Source organism: Saccostrea cucullata, unplaced genomic scaffold, assembly GCF_032062105.1.
Source record: "Saccostrea cucullata isolate Sc308-1 unplaced genomic scaffold, CSIRO_AGI_Scuc_v1 ctg4234, whole genome shotgun sequence".
Classification (NCBI taxonomy): Eukaryota; Metazoa; Mollusca; class Bivalvia; order Ostreida; family Ostreidae; genus Saccostrea; species Saccostrea cuccullata.
The window spans coordinates 46,907-66,484 of record NW_026938885.1 but is presented as its reverse complement, the minus strand read 5'-3'; the positions used below and the strand labels follow the sequence as shown (position 1 = coordinate 66,484).

Sequence of the window (19,578 nt, the reverse complement as noted above, 5' to 3'; positions counted from 1 at the left end):
TATGTAACCAATATATACTATATTATATGCACATGTATGATTCAAGAGTAAGAGGTTTTATTGCAAACTGCTGTTATGATCAAGAACTTTTATTGTTTAATTATAAACATCTTTATAGTTTATTTTTAGTTCATTATACTGAAATGCTAGAATTTAAACCTCAATAAATCTGATATAATTTGTTTTGTATGTGTCCAGTTTTATTGCATGAGGTTTTCAGGAATAAGAAAGGAAAGGATTAATTTGCAGTTTATCTTGAATAACATACATGCATCACAGTATAAAGTATGTAATTATTTTTCAAATTGCACAAAGCACACAAAGGTATAAAATAAATTCATTACTACAAAACGAAGATTTGAATATTTTCAAATACAAGTCAATATAGGTATGAATTAAGACCAAGGGTCCTTCATTCTGAATTGTGAATTTAAAGACCCCTGGGTCATGTGGGTCAATGGTAACATAGAGAAGGGGGGTGCTACCTAAGTGTATAGTTATGATAAGAAATGATGCCTCTTTCAAAATTGTGTACGCCATGGCCTCTCTGGTTTAAAAAATGAACCAAATTGAATGGTTGAAAAGTTGTTGCTTGATGCTCAGTAAACGCAACTTTCTTCCACATTTAAAATAACTTACTATTAGACGGAGTTTTACTATTAATAAATGCACAACCTAATTTTTAATCATATCAGTAAATGTTTGACTTAAAAAAAATATGTATTTTACACCAACCTGTGCTGGTTATTTGTTGAACATACTCCCATCCCTCCAGAAGTACCATTATTCCCTTTTACGCTGAAATATTTAGTTAATTCATCACAGCAATGTACTCAAATTACTTTATGGAATGATTTCTTTTGTGATTTTTTAATCACAGGAATGTACTCATATTACTTTATGGAATGAGTTCTAATTTTTAATCATATCAGTAAATGTTTGACTTAAAAAAAATATGTATTATTACACCAACCTGTGCTGATTATTTGTTAAACAGATTCCCGTCCCTCCAGAAGTACGATTTCCTTTTATGCTGAAATATTTAGTTAATTAATCACAGCAATGTACTCATATTACTTTATGGAATGATTTCGTTTGTGATTTTTAATTCAATTAATAACTTTTATGTGCTATTCCTTTTTCTGTGCATGGTTTTCAGCCCACCTGAGCCGAAGGCTCGAGTAAGCTTTTCTGATCACATTTTGTCTGGCATCCGTCTGTCTAGCAGTCTGTCTGTCTGTTAACTTTTCAAATTTTCGACTTCATCTCAAGAACAACTGGGCCAATTTTAACCAAACTTGGTACAGAGCACCCTTGAATGAAGGGAATTCAAGTTGTTTGAAAGAAGGGTCACGCCCTCATTCAAGGGGAGATAATTGGGAATTACTGTAAATCACTTTTTATTAGCGAGAACTTTATTTTCGCGTAATTACGCGAGGCAGTGAGCTCGCGAAAATTTGATTCTCGCGTAAAATAGTATTCCGTAAGATTATATAGAGCAATAACCACAATTTGTGAAAATTTTATCTCGCTAATAAAGAGTCAATGACTATCTCGCGAAAAGAAGGTGTCGCGAAAATATAGTGATCTACAGTAGTGAAAATTAGGTGGCATGTTTTAAAAATCTTCTTGGCAAGAACCACTGTGACAGGAATGAATCGAAACTTATGGGGAAGCATCCTTAGGTAGTGTAGATTTAAGTATGTGCAAATAATGACCCCAAGGGGTAGGGTGGGGCCAAAATGGCCGATGAAAGTTTTACATAGAAATATGAAAGAAAATTCTTTAAAAATTAATATTCTTCCCAAGAATAGCAAAACCATGATTGATCATATTTTTATGAAAGCATCCTCAGGTAGTGTAGATTTAAGTTTGTTCAAATCATGACCCCCGGGGGTAGGGCGTGGCCACTATGGCCGATCAAATTTTTACAAAGAAATATAATGGAAAAAATCCTTTAAAATCTTCTTCACCGGAATAGCAAAGCCATAATAGATCATATTTATATGGAAGCATCCTCAGGTAGTGTGGATTCAAGTTGTTCAAATCATGACCCCCTTGGAAAGGCCATTGTGACAAAATAACTACACTTAACCACACTTGGGATATGAAAACGATATCACATGAGGTATATCCACAGGATAAAGGGATGAACATGGGATAAATTAAAATTACATCCATCTAACAATTAAACTGTTGGCCTGCTAGTCCAACATAATTGTTAAGTAACTAGAAAACTGACCAGTCAGCAAGGGCCCCGCCATGGGGTAGAATTATAAGGGCCCCCAAACTGAAAAGATTTTCAACAAACTACTATTAAACTATCAACAAACTACCAACAAACTATATTTTTGTGGTTTGTTAAAGTAGTTTGATAGTATAGCATTTAATGAACCACTAACAAACCACTTTTTCTAAAAATAGCTGCAGTGGTTTGTTAGTCTTTCATTTCTGGTGATTGTGATTTCCTTATAGTTTGTTAGACTTGGTATCTTGCAACAGTGTTTTATAAGTATAGCATTTGCATCTAACCACATGGGAAATTACTTTACAGATGTGTTTAGGGTTGAATTATCTAGAATTGTTGAAGTTTCCAAGAACAGCTTAATCTTTACATCCGGTGTTAGCTATTTGCGCCAATTTTCAAACCACCAAGCAGGTCAGAAACAAAGGAACTGGTGAAGGGACATTCAAATTGTTAGTATCATTCTATAAGATCCCTGACTGGAAAAAGCAGCAATTAACATCATTAAAAGATGGATCTGGATACACTAGAAGAGGTATTTAATGCATGTCATGAAGTTCCTTTTTACCTAAAATAAGGCTGGACTACAGTAACCTTCTGTGAATGTGGATGCGTATGCTTTTTACTAGCTTTGGGTTTTTATTTTCAGATTGACCTAATTAATTCCTATACTAGTTTAGATCAGTTATGCATTGGATTATGGGAAGTATACTTGAAAATAAGACAAAAAGATGTCTTTCAAAGTTGCAATGAGGCCAGAAAAAAGGAAATATTGCAGCATTTTCCATGCCAGACGAAGCAGGGAATATCTAAATGTCAGCTTGAAGAACATTTTTTTGGTGAAAAATACTATGAAGATGTGCACAACATGAAGGAGAATATGTGATAAGTACATGGACATTGACTTGGAATTGCATCAGCTCCTAAACAAAAGGGAACATGTTGGAATGTTGCACTTGCATTGGCTAAACTTGTGAATCCTGGAATTTAAATACTCTGAAACAAGACTTGTTGAATATTTCAAAATATGATTGTTTTAGGTGTTTTCAAAGACTTGTGGATTTGTAAAGGAAAATTCAAATCTAGTGTTTTGCTGATGGATTTGTTACCAGTGATTTGGTAGTAGTTTGTTAGAGTGGTTTGATAGTAGTTTGTTAGCGTGGTTTGATAGTAGTTTGTTAGAATGGTTTGATAGTAGTTTGTAAGAGTGGTTTGATAGTAGTTTGTTAGAGTGGTTTGATAGTAGTTTGTTAAGAGTGGTTTGATAATAGTTTGTTAGAGTATAGTTTGTTAGCTCATTTGCATGTGATTTGCTATACTATTAAACTACTTTCAAACCATAGTGGTTTGTTAGTAATTTGTTATAGTAGTTTGTTTGCCCTTTTTTCCGTATGGGGGCCGGTGCAGCTTACAGAATAATTAAAAAATGTATGAAGAATAGGCAACAGCAACTGTATTCTTAAAATTTCAAGATAATTCCTGAATATTCAAAAACTGTAAATTATATCCTTGTGTTTACATTAGGCAATAAAGAACAACTTAACATTGAGTGTATATTTAATCAATAATGAAGCTTATATGTTATATAAAATGCCAGCCTTCAATGAATGCAAATATCATTAACCTTAACTTAAAAACAAACAGCAGTTGCAGAAAAAAGTTTTCAATAATATTAAAGTGACAGATAAAGATATACGCCTAATAAATTTTCTGCAGCAGGCTTAAGATAATCAATCACAAGGGATTAATTGTACCTGTAATTGTATCATCATTTTCTTCTAAAGTTACAATAAGAACTTTTTCAGTATTGATGATAGAATGGGGTTTTTATAAAGGACAAAAAGTAAAAATAAAAATATATCTTCTTTAATCTATTTCTTGTTTTTAGAATTCAATGAAATCATATCTATTTTACCAAAAATAAAGTATAAACATTAATATTTAAATCCACATTTCAGAGTGTTCATAGCATTCCAAATTCACTTAACTTCAAAACAAACTTTTTTTGCAGACAGAGGTGGTAATTTATCTCACTGTGACAGATAAAGATAATGCTTTGGAATTTTCTTCAAGATTGATTGATTGGTTGTATATTGTTTAACGTCCCTCTTGAGAATTTTTCACTCATATGGAGATGTCACCGTATGCCGGTGAAGGGCTTCAAATTCTGACCTTTACTCGGCACTCAGGGCCATTGAGCAGTGAGGAATCTTTATCGTGCTAATGCCCCCCGCTGACACAGGGCCTCTGTTTTTAAGGTCTCACCCGAAGGACCCGCAACTTTCACTTGAAAGTGCCGAGCGCATGGCGAAGGAACAGTTGCTACCCATTTTAACGACTGGGTCAGTCGCGGCCGAGATACGAACTCACGACCTCCCGATCACGGAGTGAGCGTTCTACCGACTAAGCTACCGTGAACAGTTTTTCTTCAAAAGGAAAGCTAATTAATCCCAAGGGACTAATATCAGCATTCAGTTTACAATGGGAACATCTTCAGCAGTTATCCCTCTTTGCCAATGCATTCTTATATATTTAAAGTTAAAGGAATCTACCCCACCTCCCCAGCTCCAAACCAGGGGACATAGAGAAACAAACTTAGCAAATTGGGCAACCATAAAAAAGTTATTAGGAAAAGACAGACAATTTGTGGACGGAAGAATGACAGACAGACAGATAGACGGACAGTCAGAGTGATTACTATAGGGCACCCGCAAATCCTTGCTGGGCCCTAATTATTCATTATTCAATATTAGCAACTCAGAAATAGCTTAAAGTTAAATTAATATTACCTTGTTTCTAAGATTGGTACAGTTGTCATTTCTTTTTTCACATAGCAGGCAGCATCTGCCATAGGAAAAATTGAAAACCTCAAATTTTTGCCATCTTTATAATCAAAGACAAATTAAAATAATACTGTAACAGCTCTAATGCATTTCACTTAGAGAAAATATATAGTAGGGGTAAGGATTGTAAGAAAAGGACTATGTTATGTTTTGATATACTGTACAAGTGGAAATTTTAGAGAGACGCAAATTTAGCGATTTGTCCTTAAAAACTGGTAATTTATTTTTAGCAAGATATTATTTTAGTGATTTTAAAATGCACATTAAAGAAGCTTTTACAAATAAAACGCAATTAATTTTTAGCGATATTCAATTTCAGTGTTCTCTGCACCCTCGCAAATAATGCAAAATTAAATCCTTGCTTAAAATTCTACTTATACAGTATCATATTTTGAATGGGACTGTATCACTAAACATATCACAATATTTTCCTTTTCATATTTTTTATAATCTTTACGTGTCTAATCTTAACTCTAAACAAGTTTAACACCATGAAATGATATGAAAGCATAAATTTAAAGTAGCTTATTATTATAGATCCTTGAGTCACACTGCTCAACTGAGTTACTTTTTTCACAATACATATATAAATGTGTATTCATGCATACATGAATACATATTCTAAATTGTACGTGTCATTTAAGTAATTTTAGTAAAGAACTGTCATATCCTTAATATAGTAAAACTCGTTTAGAACGAACACGGATATAGCGAATTCACGGATATAGCGAAAGTTTTTCTGGGTCCCTGGTACAATGCTTAACAAATCTTTGTAAAATATTACGGTTATAAAGAACTTTGATATAACGATTTTACGGATATAGCAAACTGATTTTGAGTCCCGTTGAGGTTAAAAATAATGAATTTACATCTTTTATGAGATCTCAAAATTTTATAAATTATTTTCTCTTTGCGTTTGTATATAAAATTCAAATCATAATTAAACCTTAGTTGTCGAAGGTATGTTTTGTAATATTTGCTTCCTTGACACATTTGGTGGTATTAATACTTGAAGGAAAACATGCATATATTGAATTCGCTATATATGGTTATGCAAATTCGGTATTCTGATATAACGAATTACGGATATAGCGAATTAAATTCACAGGTCCCTAGGACTTCACTATAAACGAGTTTTACTGTATGTAAAATAATAAAATATAAAAAGAAAGATCTATTTTTGGTTATTTGTACTTATCAAAAATATGCTACATTAATGTCTTTAACCATATCATTACACCCCTAAGTTTCTCTAGGAGAAGAAAGTAAACTAACATTGGGTATTATCTGCTGAGTTGTATTCCTTGACAGCACAAGGTAGATCAGAGGTGGATTCACAGTCTCTCTCATCCACATTTCCGCTTCCATATGTATTGAAGAACGCACATTTGCCTACATAAGATAGACAAATATACTTGAATTGATAAATAAATGAGATCTAAGAATTTAAAACAATAGGCCCATGGGCCACATTGCTCAGATGAGTAACTTCAGAGATGCCATTTTTTTTTTACCAAAACTTCCCCCTTTTAATACCTATTGTGGCCATATACTTCTCTGCCCCTGGGGTAATGATTTTAAAACTTTAGAATCTACACAACCCGAGGATATTTCCACATAACTTTCAGCTTTTCTGGGTCACTGATTCTTGAGAATGTTTTCCTATATATTTCAATGTAAAACTTGGATTCCCTATTGTGGTCCCGCCCTACCCCTGAGGGTCATGATTTTTACAATTTAGAATCTACACTACTCCAGAATGCTACCACATAAGTTCTAGCTTTTCTGGCCCAATGGTTCTCATGAAGAAGATTTTTTAATTTTTAATGACCCCACCCTATTTTTGTATTTTCTTAATTATCTGCCCTTGTAAGGGGACTTGGGCCTTCATTATAACCATAGAAACTCCCCATTACCCAAAATACTTTGTACCAAGTTTGGTTAAAATTGGCCCAGTGGTTCTTGAGAAGAAGCTGAAAATGTGAAAAGTTTAAAGACGGACAGACAGCTAGACGGACAGTTGGACAATGGACAACGGGTGATCAGAAAAGCTCACTTGAGCTTTCAGTTCAGGTAAGTTAAAAATAAGTAGTAAGAATCAAAGTAGGCATACTTTGTATGCCTACTTCTAACAACAGTTGTACTTGTAAATTTATCTTATGGCTGAAATATCTTATTAATAACATGAAAATTATACATGCACAAAGGCAGCAGCATGGATCACTATTTTTCATATAAGAATATTTAGCAAGTTATTAAAGTTGGGAATTAAAAGTGGTACATGTATAAGATATAGGTTGAATATGATGTCCTTGAGACAAAAACATCAAAATCATTTCTACCTTTTGGAATCCACTTCCACTCTCTGCATACTTCATACTCCTTGGTGTTATCCTCGTTCAGAAGACAGTGATACTTCACATCTTTCCCTGTACATGGTAGACCAGTCTGGTAATTAGGCTGTTTGGCGATCTCCTGACAAGTAGTACCCTTCACTTCTCTGTATGGCTGGTCTATACCAATCCCTTCATGTAACACCAGCAGTATCATCCAAATCCAGATTAGCATACTGGTATTTTTCTGTTGTGTAAGGGCTTCCTTCTGTTGTAAAGAAAAAATTAGCATACTGGTATTTTTCTGTTGTGTAAGGGCTTCCTTCTGTTATAAAGAAAAAAAGATCTAGCATCAATATATATTTCCAGAGCAAAAAATGAAATATAAATACATGTAGTTATGTGGTACATTTATTGTAATAGAAAATTAAGTGTTTATAGCTAATATTTGTTTTAAAAGTCATCATTAGTGTGTCTTCAAACTTGTACTATAAACACAGACCTTAAATTAGCTCACTTTAAGGGAAGACAAGACACATGTCCCAAAAGACAGATTACGTCATAGTCGCTGTTAAAGGTACTTGGACACAGATTTGAAGTTATCATTTTCTCTATAATATTACGATTTATATATTTTAATAGCATTTCATACAAAAATTAATTAAAAATCTTATTTCATATAAAATATATTAGAATTTCAAACTTTTCGGCGGGATTCCTTAAATGAACATGCTAAATGTTGTTAAAATCAACAGCTCTTGTGTAATTTTTATTCTAATTTTTTTTTTTTGTTTCATTTAAGAAATAAATAACAAGTTTATAAACTTCAGTGGGAATTGAAGTGGGTCGGTCACGTGATCAAATCCTGTGAAGGCCGAAGGCCTTTTCAGAAGATTTGATCACGTTCCGACCCACTTCAATTCCCATTGAAGTTTATAAACTTGTTATTTATTACTTATATATACATTTGAGACAGACAATTGAATATTTTCGAATTTCAATTATTGCACTAACCGTCCGTCATAGATTTTGAAAAATGACGCAAGGTGTAAATCGGCTTGCATGGCGGTTACGCTTCGAATATTCATAAGGCTAAGGGATCTATTTCGAAGGGAATATTTTGTGAAAGGCTACTTATGATCAGTAATAGTGAACAGATTGTTGTCTGGGAATATTTTCAAATGTGAAAATTGATAATCGATGCTGAACAGACACGAGAAAAACGTCCGAAGTTTGATGATAAAAAGTTGGAGGAATTTCGGTCGCTGGAAAGGGATGGATTGAGACACTTGTCAGAGCCGGTTAATTTGCAGTTTGATCAAAAACATTCTACGATTTCAGTAACTAAAGGCATACTTTTCGTAAAACACTGTTAAACACAGAGACACTGCATGGCGACAGCTTTACATTGAACTACGAAAACGCGCGCCGAGGTGTTTGGCAGCTGTTCATGGCATGATTGCTATGATATTTTCCAACAGATTTACACATTTATCGTGAGTAGAATTTAAAGATGAAATAATAGTTTATCATGAAAATTTGACCAAAGGTCTGCCCAAAATATAAGGATGAACGTTAGAAACTGTGCAGCTGACAAAAGTGAAAAAAGTAAACAAACGTTAGGCCTAATTTTCTCTATGTAGGGCCGACACTGTAACACAGGTTGAATCGATAGCCCAAAAACTGTATGAAATACTTGTTTACATTTTAAATAAAATAATTATCATTTTACTTGCTTATTTTGATCATTTTTATACATGAAAAGCAAGTACAGCAGCTCATTTTATAATTTATGTACTGGTAGATATTATTGCGCCGTGTGATTAGGTCACGTATTGACCTCTGACCTCTGACAAACTTCATACAGAATTGAAGATATTTTCTCTCTGTATGTTTATATAATGGAGAGATACCACAAATGTATATATTTATTATAAAAAAAAATGTTTAAGATTTTAAGGTTTCACCAACATGTACATGTATTTATTATGTCAATATGACAATGCTTAATCTAATCATCCCTTTCTCTTTATGCTGCAGTCTAAATCAGTGACTTCAGTGACGTTGTGTTTGAATTCTTAGTGCAGCCAGATCAAGTACGCATTGGTTACATCACTCACGATCAGTTTTATTTCAATTTTCCATTTCTATTTTTTTTCGTATGATAACTTTGAAATTTAGAGGAGTTTATTCCTCGATAAATCTACCAGAATGTAAATTAGATAGGTCGATAGGTCATGAGCTAAGGAGGCCTATGCGAGCAAATCTTGTGCGCATCTGTCTCAGTCTGTGTCTGACGCTAAGGAGGCCAAATATGCATGTAAATCTCGTGCGGCTGCCTTTTTGTTTGACGTCAGTGGGCAAGGACTATTCCCCATTTTAAAAAGGTGAGTTATTTCCCCTGAAGGGAACTCTTTTTCTGTGTTTAATACGCATGCGCTATAAATAAAGTCACTTCCGTGGATGTTCTTGATGTAAACATGTTCATGGTGTATTGCCTCCGTCATATGGAAAAATGTTATTGTGTTTGTGAATAAAAAGAAATTTTAACTGATTTTAAATGAATAATATAATCTCATGTGTTAATTCATGTAACGAAGAAAGACTAATTAAAATAGCATCGACCTGAATTCGTATTACATATGTCGTATAGAGTCTGAGCTGCAAAGTTTTAGTGTAGGATCAAAGCATATGTCCATGTATATTCCCGAGTAAAATACACATTTTGTTTTAGTTTTAGAGAATTGACAGCAGAAAAACATAATTGATACAATAACTTCCTAGCGTATTTCTCCTTAATTAACCAAAAACATTATTTTCTCAAGTGTTATTTATGGTTTTAAAATCTTTTCAGTGTGAGTGCATGTATTTATTGTTATAAGTTATTCTTTTTCGCAAAGTGTTTAAAAAACAATATTAGAGAGAGAGAGAGGGGGGAGAGAGAGAGACTCATGAAACCCCGTGTAACTTGCATACATAAACATCTGTGAGAAAATATATGTACCGTAATTATATTGAATTCACAATTAATAATTCAAATAATTTTTAATTTCCACAATTTTGGTTCATATTCAACTGTTCAACCCATTAATTTCCACATTCGTTCTCTATACCTGTACGCACGAAACCCTCGTGCATCACCTAGGTGTCAATCAAATTCGTAGGAAATTTGATTTGAAACATTCTTATGGTCAGTTCTGAGTTCAAGTGTACTCAACTGACATCCAGCAAAATTCATCTTCCCGGTTTCAGCACAACGCTTATTAAAACTTACGTGTATTTTGTAAATTATCCCTTTTAAGACATAAATAAGATGTATCCCGTAGATTATACATGTAAGATTTTAAGAAAAAATTACAATAACGTTACATAAAATTGCAAATTTCTGATGAAGTTGTTTACCAGCTAACAGGCACGTAGCAACAGGGAGGGGGGGGGTCAAGGGGCCTAGCCCAACCCCCACTTTTTTCCCAACATTACTTTTTCTATTGAAAATGTTCATTGAAAGACAGGTTGCCCCCCCCCCCCCCCACACACACACAGGTTATACTACGGTAAAGTTATATAATGGAAATGTAGTATTGTGTGCCAAGGAACAGGTACTGAAATAAGTAGCTTTTTCGACTTTGGGCACAGTTTTTCTTTGCTTGTCAACTTTTCCAGGTAAGAAAAAAATATTTCTTTGGCTATAATTGTGATACAGTTTAAATATCTAACCAATCAGATAAAGCGAAACAGAAGTGCGACTCCAAAACCTCATCCAACGCTGCCAATGGAGAAAATTTTATGTATCCGATTAATAAATCGTCCGATTACGCCATATTAAACATTAATGGCGGGTATTAGGTTATATAATTCAGTAAGAGAACATCTCCCTGACAGATTGCATGCAAAATTATGATAGGTAACACTGTTATTACCATCGAAATCTGTCTCGAAGCGGGGAACCCCCCGTTTGTATACAACTTTTGTTTCTTACCTTGTGTATTTTTATAATATACCGAATAGGGCCATTCTTTAAACGTGGGAAAAAGTACAATCTGCTTGCATATAACGACATATAGATGTGTTTGACGGGGAAATTTTATATTTTTGAGATATTGTACACTCTTACATATTTTTTCATAAAAAGGGGGGTATTATCCATACTTCAGGTGCCTGTGCTGCGTCTAGAGTCCCATGAACGTAGATGATGACTACGTGTTCATAGTGGGAGAGAGCAGTGGATACGCAAATATTATAGTATGCCAGGGACATCGGGCTTCGTCCATTATGCAAATTATCCCATGTTTCCCACTACCGTTGATGCCCTTGCATACAATACTAACTAGACAGTGACCCCTTAAATAAACAAGTCACAGTCAAGGCATCATGATGGAATTCTGAAGCAGATTTTTTTTAATTAATATTTTTTGTCTTTTGTAGATTAGGTTCTATGTATTTTAGATAATTTTGCTTGTTTGTTTCCCTGTGGCATCACAGTTGATTTCACATACTTGGAGAGCGTAAAGTTAACGTAATTTCCTGGTAACATACCACAGGCACTTGTTTCTGTAATAATTTTTTTACCCATAGTATGATAATAACACCGTTTTATTATTATACTATGGGTTAAAATTTATTCCCTAAACAAGTGCCTGTGTAACATACACATTTACACATTGTGTTCTAAATAACGGTGACGTCGCGCACGATACTGGTGTTACTTTCATACAGAGCATTGGAAAATTCATTTGTATGGTTGTGTAGAGATGGTTTTGCTTAAAGATGTCAAGTATTATATATCAATGGCAAGGAAAATATATGAATATTGACAATATCATATTTAGAATATATTTTAGACGTTTTTATTTGTAAAAATATAGCTAGATATACCACGATGTTGTCATTTTTATGATGTCCCAGCGTTACATAAAATGTCCATGCGCTTTATTAAAAAGTTGTTAAAATAATAAATCCTATGCTTAATAAAATTAAAATTGGTATATGATTATATCACTTGTATCCAAAAAGGATGTGATAAATAATTTAAACTCGGAGGACAAAAATGATATTTTTATATTGATACAAGAAATGTCGTAGACCCACGTGTCCCATTTTTTGTAGACTTAGGTGGAACGAAACTTTAAGTTATGAGTACCAAGTCTAACATATAGGTTAGATGATAAATTCTGGTATAGTTATAATGTACCTGCATTGTAGAACACGGCAATTATCAATATAATATAATTCCGGTAATATCCATTAAGCGGGTCGATTTTTTCTGAGTCCAGTGGAATGTCCCATCTATAAAAATATCGCGCGTTTTTAGCAATTATATCATTTTATCTTATAATTTCGAGTAATATACATACGTGAATACTTAAGAACGTATGACCTACAAAAAGTACATAAAATTTACTGCAGAGAATATACAAATTATCAGGTTATCCCGCATCAACTTTTACAAGTTAAGAGAAGTTTAATGTCTAAAGAATTGTCCCAGGTTCGTTTGACGCGCCGTAACATGACGTGACGTAACATACATGTGCAATAGGCTACTTGTCAAGATTTGCATGGTCCCCTAGCTCACCTTTGTTAATTCTAAAACAATATTATGTAACAAATATAACCTGGGTCTTTTACAATTTTTTCTGAGAAAAATAATTTCAAATTGAAATCGGGCTCCAGCATAGTGACAATTAGGGCCCACGTGTATGTTTCGAAAACTGAAACAAACAACATAAAATATAAGTAAAGTATTGTACATGTAGCACAGACTAGACATTATAGTTACATGTATCCTGAGTCGATCCTGATTCAATGCCAAATCTAAAAAGGACAGGCACTTAAAAGAACCAAATGAAAAATACATTTATATACTAAGTATTTTACATCTAAGCAGTAGAAGGATATGTTTAATGTGAGAGTCTTTTAAAATTAAAATATGCGCTATTTTTGTGAATACGAAAAGATATATCGCAGTCTTTTCGGCGTCCACAAATACCATATACTCCATTCTTTACATGTAGTAATTAATATCATATTAAGAGGTAAAACTAGCATCAAGTTCACATATTGTTGTAAGTACTAGAGATATCAATTTTACTCGGATAGCCTTGTAGTCGAATAACGGCTCATTGTCGAGCGATAGTCGAGGGCTCATTCTAATCAGTTTATCTGCACTTCACTGTCAGAAATCTTGAAGTTTTAATCAAACTACTGTCACATGTTTTTTTGGAAATATTAGTACCTAATACTAGTGCTTCTGTATTTTAACATAAATTAAAATAATTATACTACCCCATATCTTGTCTTTATGTGCACTTACCAATGCTTGTAATCTTTTCGGTGTGTTCCCATTTCGCCTTAATTGTGAAATACAGGTAAAAAAAAAAAAAGGTTAAACAGTACTAAGGCGAAATGGAAATATTAGTATTTGTAAATATTATTACTAGGTTGATATAAAAATTCAAATGAAAAAAATTTTAGACTGAATTTAACAATGAATGGGAACTTATAAATACTTTGAATGAAATAATACGTGTAATACCAAAAAATACTTGATGCTAAAAATTTTAAATCTTCATCACCTGAGAGCTTACTAAGACGAAATGGGAATGCTAAATTTTACAGTTAAGGCGAGATGGGAACAAACCATTTTTTCACCGGACGTTTTTATCGTGTATATCGGTATCATGCAACCTTTAAAAAGGTAGGACTGACCCCCCTCCTTTCATTCAAGATAATATTCTGAAACCGTATGGAATATTTTTCAATTCATGCAGCCCTCACTTCAAGTAATTTTTATTGAAGTACATTCACCCCCCCCCCTCTCAATTTTATTAAAATTATTGACTATAGAGAAGAGCCCCCCCCCCTTCTCGAGCAAAGACACTTACGACACCGCTGAATGGTGCATGCATCGGTTTGTAAAACTACTACTTGTATGGATCTTGGATATACCCGCATGAGCGGAATTTTTAGCGATTTTATTTTAGCATAATTAAAGAGGGTGCTGAGATTGGTAAAAATTGAATACTTCTAACAATCAGTTGCGTGTTTTCCAAATTTTCGTAACTTCTTAAGTGAGCATTTAAACATATATAGGCGTCTGAACCGAGGATCAAGGGAAGGGGCTTAGCCCTCCCACCATTTTTTGTAAAAATAGACATTATATAGGCATTGAAAATTGAGATTTACCTTTCACCTTTTTTGTTGGTTTAGCTCCCCCCCCTTTCAATTTGCTTCCGACGCCCATGAAATAGCTAAAATTGTCTTTCGCTAAAACTATATACTATTTTTTTATAGGGAAATTGTTTAATTTTCATCTCGCTAAAATTGCAGTTATACTAATATATTTTTCAATGAAACCCAAAACATCTATACACATCAATACACCTGCCTTAAATACCGTTAACTTTTTTTTTCACAAATATTTTGATATGTTTTGATATATTACCTTTTGCTCTTTAGTTATCTCATTGGATGACACCTAGACACCATAATCTTTAGAAGATATTTTAATAGAAAAACCGTTTTAAAATCCCTTAATCCGCAAATTTTTAATAAAGTTCAAGTATGTGAAATGAAATTATATGAGAGAATATTGCTTTTAATTAAACATTTGTTTTCTTGAAGAAATTTATACTGCCCACATTCGAGTCATTCTAGAAAAAATATTACTGGATGTGCATGTATAGTTGAAAATTAATTTCATTTGTAGTCCGTTTTAAATCTATACCAGTTCAATGGTATGAATATGAAACACTCGATATTAAAATATAGAAATTGGTTTAGTCATCAAGGAAGATAAAAAGCTAAAATAAAGTATAAAACAGAGTCCTATCAAAGTACTATCAAATATTTCTCACAAGCAAGGATGATCCAAGAGTTGAGAGCACAGGCACTTTGTTTCGTACACAAGGCTTCGATCCTTACGTATTTTTACCTCCCCTTGAAAAGAGCATTCATCATTGATACGGATGCAAATTTTTTCATTTGTGTTTCGCACGACTGAACTCACAAACACACATACATACCCTCACTTACGTACACCATAGTGGTCACGTAGCATCGTTTTGAAAGTGGGGGGGGGGGGGGGGCAACCAGAGAGAAAAAAATACCTGAAAAAGTTGACAAGCAAAAAAAAAATCCTATGGGGGTGGGGGTGGTAGAGGCCAACTTTTTTCAATGCCAATCTTTTTCAGTACCAATTTTTCAACTACATTTTCCTTACATCACTAAAAGTTGAAGTTGGGGTGGGGGGCAACCTTTCAATGAACATTTTCTATAATATAAGTATTGTTGGGAAAATAAGTGGGGAGGGGGCAGCTCCCCCCCTCCCCACTTGCCCCCTGTTGCTACGTGCCTGCCATTGCGGCATGGGGATAATCAATCAAAATGTGCGAGACTTGATTTCAAACAATATGTTTGCCGAAGACAAAATTTATTTTTTTTACTTAATGTTACCACTTGGATTCTCATATACTTAGACGTATACTATTAGGCGATTGTAAAAATTTTAAGTTCATAGTACAAAGAAAAACTTCAAGCAGTTATTTTTAAATATTCTTCCATTTGGCGATTTTAAATGTGATTGTATGAGAAAAAATGAATTACAGAAGTTTTTTTTCGGGCACTGATCGACTTGTTTCTCAACGAACAATTTAAATGTACCCATAATTATGAGGGTGATATTAATATAAATGTACATGTACTATGTTGTAAAACTTGAAACAAAATTTGTAGTCTTATTATACAGTTTCATTGAATATCTAAAGATTCCTGAGCAATAAAGGTAAACATGTGAAATGTTTATTAAAAACACTTTTTAAAGTTACAAAATTGTCTATGTGTGCATTATAGAAAAAACATATCTTAAGCTTGTTGAGTGCGGGGTATAAGGGCAAAGAATAAATAACTTTCCGTCATAAATAGGACTTTCCTGACTTTCCTGACCATTTTGCACGATGGTGTACAGTGTACTTATTTTATAATGGCGCTCCACGGTCATATTGGTTACTTTATTATACATAAATTAATTGTGTGTATTGGAGAATTGGGGAGGGGTTGTTCTTGACCCCTGCTAGATCTGCGCATGTCTCAATTCTTGTCAAATATGAAGCAGAACTACTAGCAAACTACACTTAGCATACACATAAAGCTAAAAAAAATATTTAAATTTTTATGGTATAGATATTATTTTCTGTTATTGGATTTCCTAGCGTGTAAAATATCCAAATCACAAGAAGCCCGGAATACGATTTCAGACTTTTGTGTGTTGAAATTTTTTCCTGGGCGCCAATTTCTTTGCATCATGTAGACAAAATTGAAAATATTTGTTTTTTAATCACATAAATTAATTGTTTACTTGTAATGGTACAATGTGAACATGTATTACCCCCATTTTATTTTTTTAAATATTAAACATAGTTGTTTGATGGAAGAATAGAAATCAATCATAAGGTTACATTGTAAAAATATAACGTTGCACTTGTTGCATCATTTTACGTTTTTGTGACGTTATAAGCGTAAAGTTATGTATCACCAGTATCGTGCGCGACGTCCGGTATGTGCAAAGTTTTAAAAAATTCTGTGCAGCGATTTATGAAGATGATGGCCAAAAATCTAAATTGAAAAGTGCCGATATTCCCGGAAACAATAAAATAATCGGAATTTCCTAGTAATTACACATCTACAAATTGTGTCCTAAATATCTGCAAAGTTTGACCAAATTCTGTGCAGCAGTTTATGAGGAGTTCAGCTGACAAACTGGTCATCTCTATATTCAAGATATGGCCAAAAATCTATGTTGAAAAGTGCTGAAATTCCCAGAAAATAAGAAATGTCCTGGTAATAGGCACATCTTAACATTGTGTCCTAAATATCTGCAAAGTTTGATTGAATTCTGTGCAGTGGTTTATGAGAAGTTGCGCTGATAAACTGTTCATCTCTACATCTATATGTGGCGCCGTTTTGGTATTTACTGGCAAAAAGTGATATCAGCTCTTCGAAAAGGTGATATCACTTATTCGAATAGGTGATATTACCTATTCAAATTGGTAATATCACCTATTCATCTTCAATAGGTGATATCACTTATTCGAATAGGTGATATCACCTATCAGAATAGGTAATATCACCTATTGGAAATGAATAGGTGATGTCACCTATTCGAATAAGTGATATCACCTATTCGTGCTGAATAGGTGATATCACTTTTTCAGATATGTGATATCACCTATTCGAATAGGTGATATCACTTATTCGAATAGGTGACATCACCTATTCATTTCCAACAGGTGATATAACCTATTCTAATAGGTGATATCACCTATTCGAATAAGTGATACCACTTTTTCGAATAGTTGATATCACCTATTGAAAATAAATAGGTGATATCACCAATTTGAATAGGTGATATCACCTATTTGAAAAAGTGATATCACCTTTTCGAATAGGTGATATCACCAATTCAAATCAAATAGGTGATATCACCTATTCGAATACTAGTAGGTGATATCACTTATTCGAATCGGTGATATCACCTATTCGAATAAGTGATATTACCTTTTCGAATAGGTGGTATCACCAATTCAAATCAAATAGGTGATATCACCTACTCGAGTAGGTGATATCATTTATTCGAATAGGTGATATTACCTATTCGAATAGATGATATCACCAATTGGATAGGTGATATCACCTATACGAATAGGTGATATCACTTTTTGGCAGTAATTACCAAACCAGCGCCCCATACATCCAAGGTATGGCCAAAAATCTAAGTTGAAAAGTGCCGAAATTCCTGAAAAAAAACGAATCTTAATAGAAATAGAAGGTTTTTCAAACATGCCACCAAATTTTTACTATTTCTTAATTACCTCCCTTTGAAAGAGGGCGGGGCCCTTCATTTGAACAAACCTGAATCCCCTTCACCAAGGGATGCTATATGGAAAGTTTGGTTGAAATTGGCCCAGTGGTTCTTGAAAAGAAGTCGAAAATGTTAAAAGTTTACAGACAGATAATTGGACAGATGCACAACTGACAAAATGAGATCAGAAAAGCTCACTTGACCTTTCAGCTCAGTTGAGCTTAAAAGGTCATTTAATCAATGCCAAGGTCACAGAGTTCAAAACTGTCAAATTCTGAAGGTATCTGTTATGTCAAATTCAAATAAAAAAAGATAAATCTTTCAATGGAAGAGCATAAGAGGTCAGGATACTTAGCTCAAAGGTTCATTTAAAAAACGGATTTCGTCATGATTTTATGACATAATCATTTGGACAATGTCAGTATCTTATGACTTAGAAATAAATGTTCATTCAATAACCGGAACATGAAATTTTAAGTTGGACTGTGGGTGGTCATATTTTTTACTCAGTGACTAGATTTGTGACAACCTTTAGCAATTAAAGGGTACTCTTTAGCAAGAAACAGGCATTGAAATTTAAGAATGCATGATTTTCTTCAATGGTTTTAGAAAGGTAATTCAAAGGTAATACGGATTGTTTTAACATAAATATTCTATAGTTTCCTCACAAATAGGTATAAGATCTGCTAGGACAGTTCTAGCTTTATAATTTTGTTAAATACAATGTACTATGCTGTACTTTTTTAAAAAAAAACTATGTACCGGTATTTTGGTATTAAATTATGTATGTGATGTAAACATACTCAATATCATCACTTTATCACAAACCCTTGGGTAATTAAGAGATAAAACCTCTCTCTTCACTAGTGATACAACTAGCGATACAAATGTAAAACATATTACAAGACACAACCTACCCTTATTCTCTAGAGATGCATCCAGGAAATTTCTTCCTGTTTCTAATATATTGTGTTTTTTTATACAAGGAAGTAGCAGTACATGATATGTATCAGAGATTATAATAGATTGTGTTTTTTATTTGCTACAGAAGCAGGCAGGAATATTTAGATCAACTTGTCAAGGATCTCTGCACCTTTACCAAAATATCCACCTTCTGGCAACATCTTCTGGCATTATTGCCGCAATATTGCGGCAATATCGTTTTTCGTATGTAAATTAGATTTGCGGCAATATTGCCAGAAAAGTGTTGCGACAATGTTGCTGCAAAGCCATTGTAGTAGATGTATTATTTCAGGTCTTGCTGCAGCAATATTGGAGCAACACTACAGTACTACCTATATA

General features: G+C 33.6%; 2 protein-coding genes across 3 annotated transcripts in view; both read right to left on the bottom strand.

Moving 5' to 3' along the window:
- Nucleotides 1-710: 710 nt before the first annotated feature.
- The window catches only part of LOC134251650 (uncharacterized), a 59,313-nt gene continuing 40,445 nt past the window's right edge, over nt 711-19,578 (bottom strand). For both annotated transcript variants that reach the window (XM_062734051.1, XM_062734052.1), the window contains one exon: nt 711-798. In XM_062734051.1, coding sequence (XP_062590035.1) covers nt 726-798 — 73 coding nt within the window. In that variant the 3' untranslated portion in view covers nt 711-725. The remainder of the gene's footprint in view (nt 799-19,578) is intronic.
- LOC134251651 (uncharacterized) lies at nt 4,880-7,685 on the bottom strand. Its single transcript, XM_062734053.1, has 3 exons — nt 7,431-7,685; nt 6,364-6,480; nt 4,880-5,089 (listed from the first exon to the last, which is right to left on the bottom strand). The coding sequence occupies exons 1-3, from the start codon at nt 7,654-7,656 to the stop codon at nt 5,031-5,033; spliced, it is 402 nt and encodes a 133-aa protein (XP_062590037.1). The 5' UTR covers nt 7,657-7,685; the 3' UTR covers nt 4,880-5,030.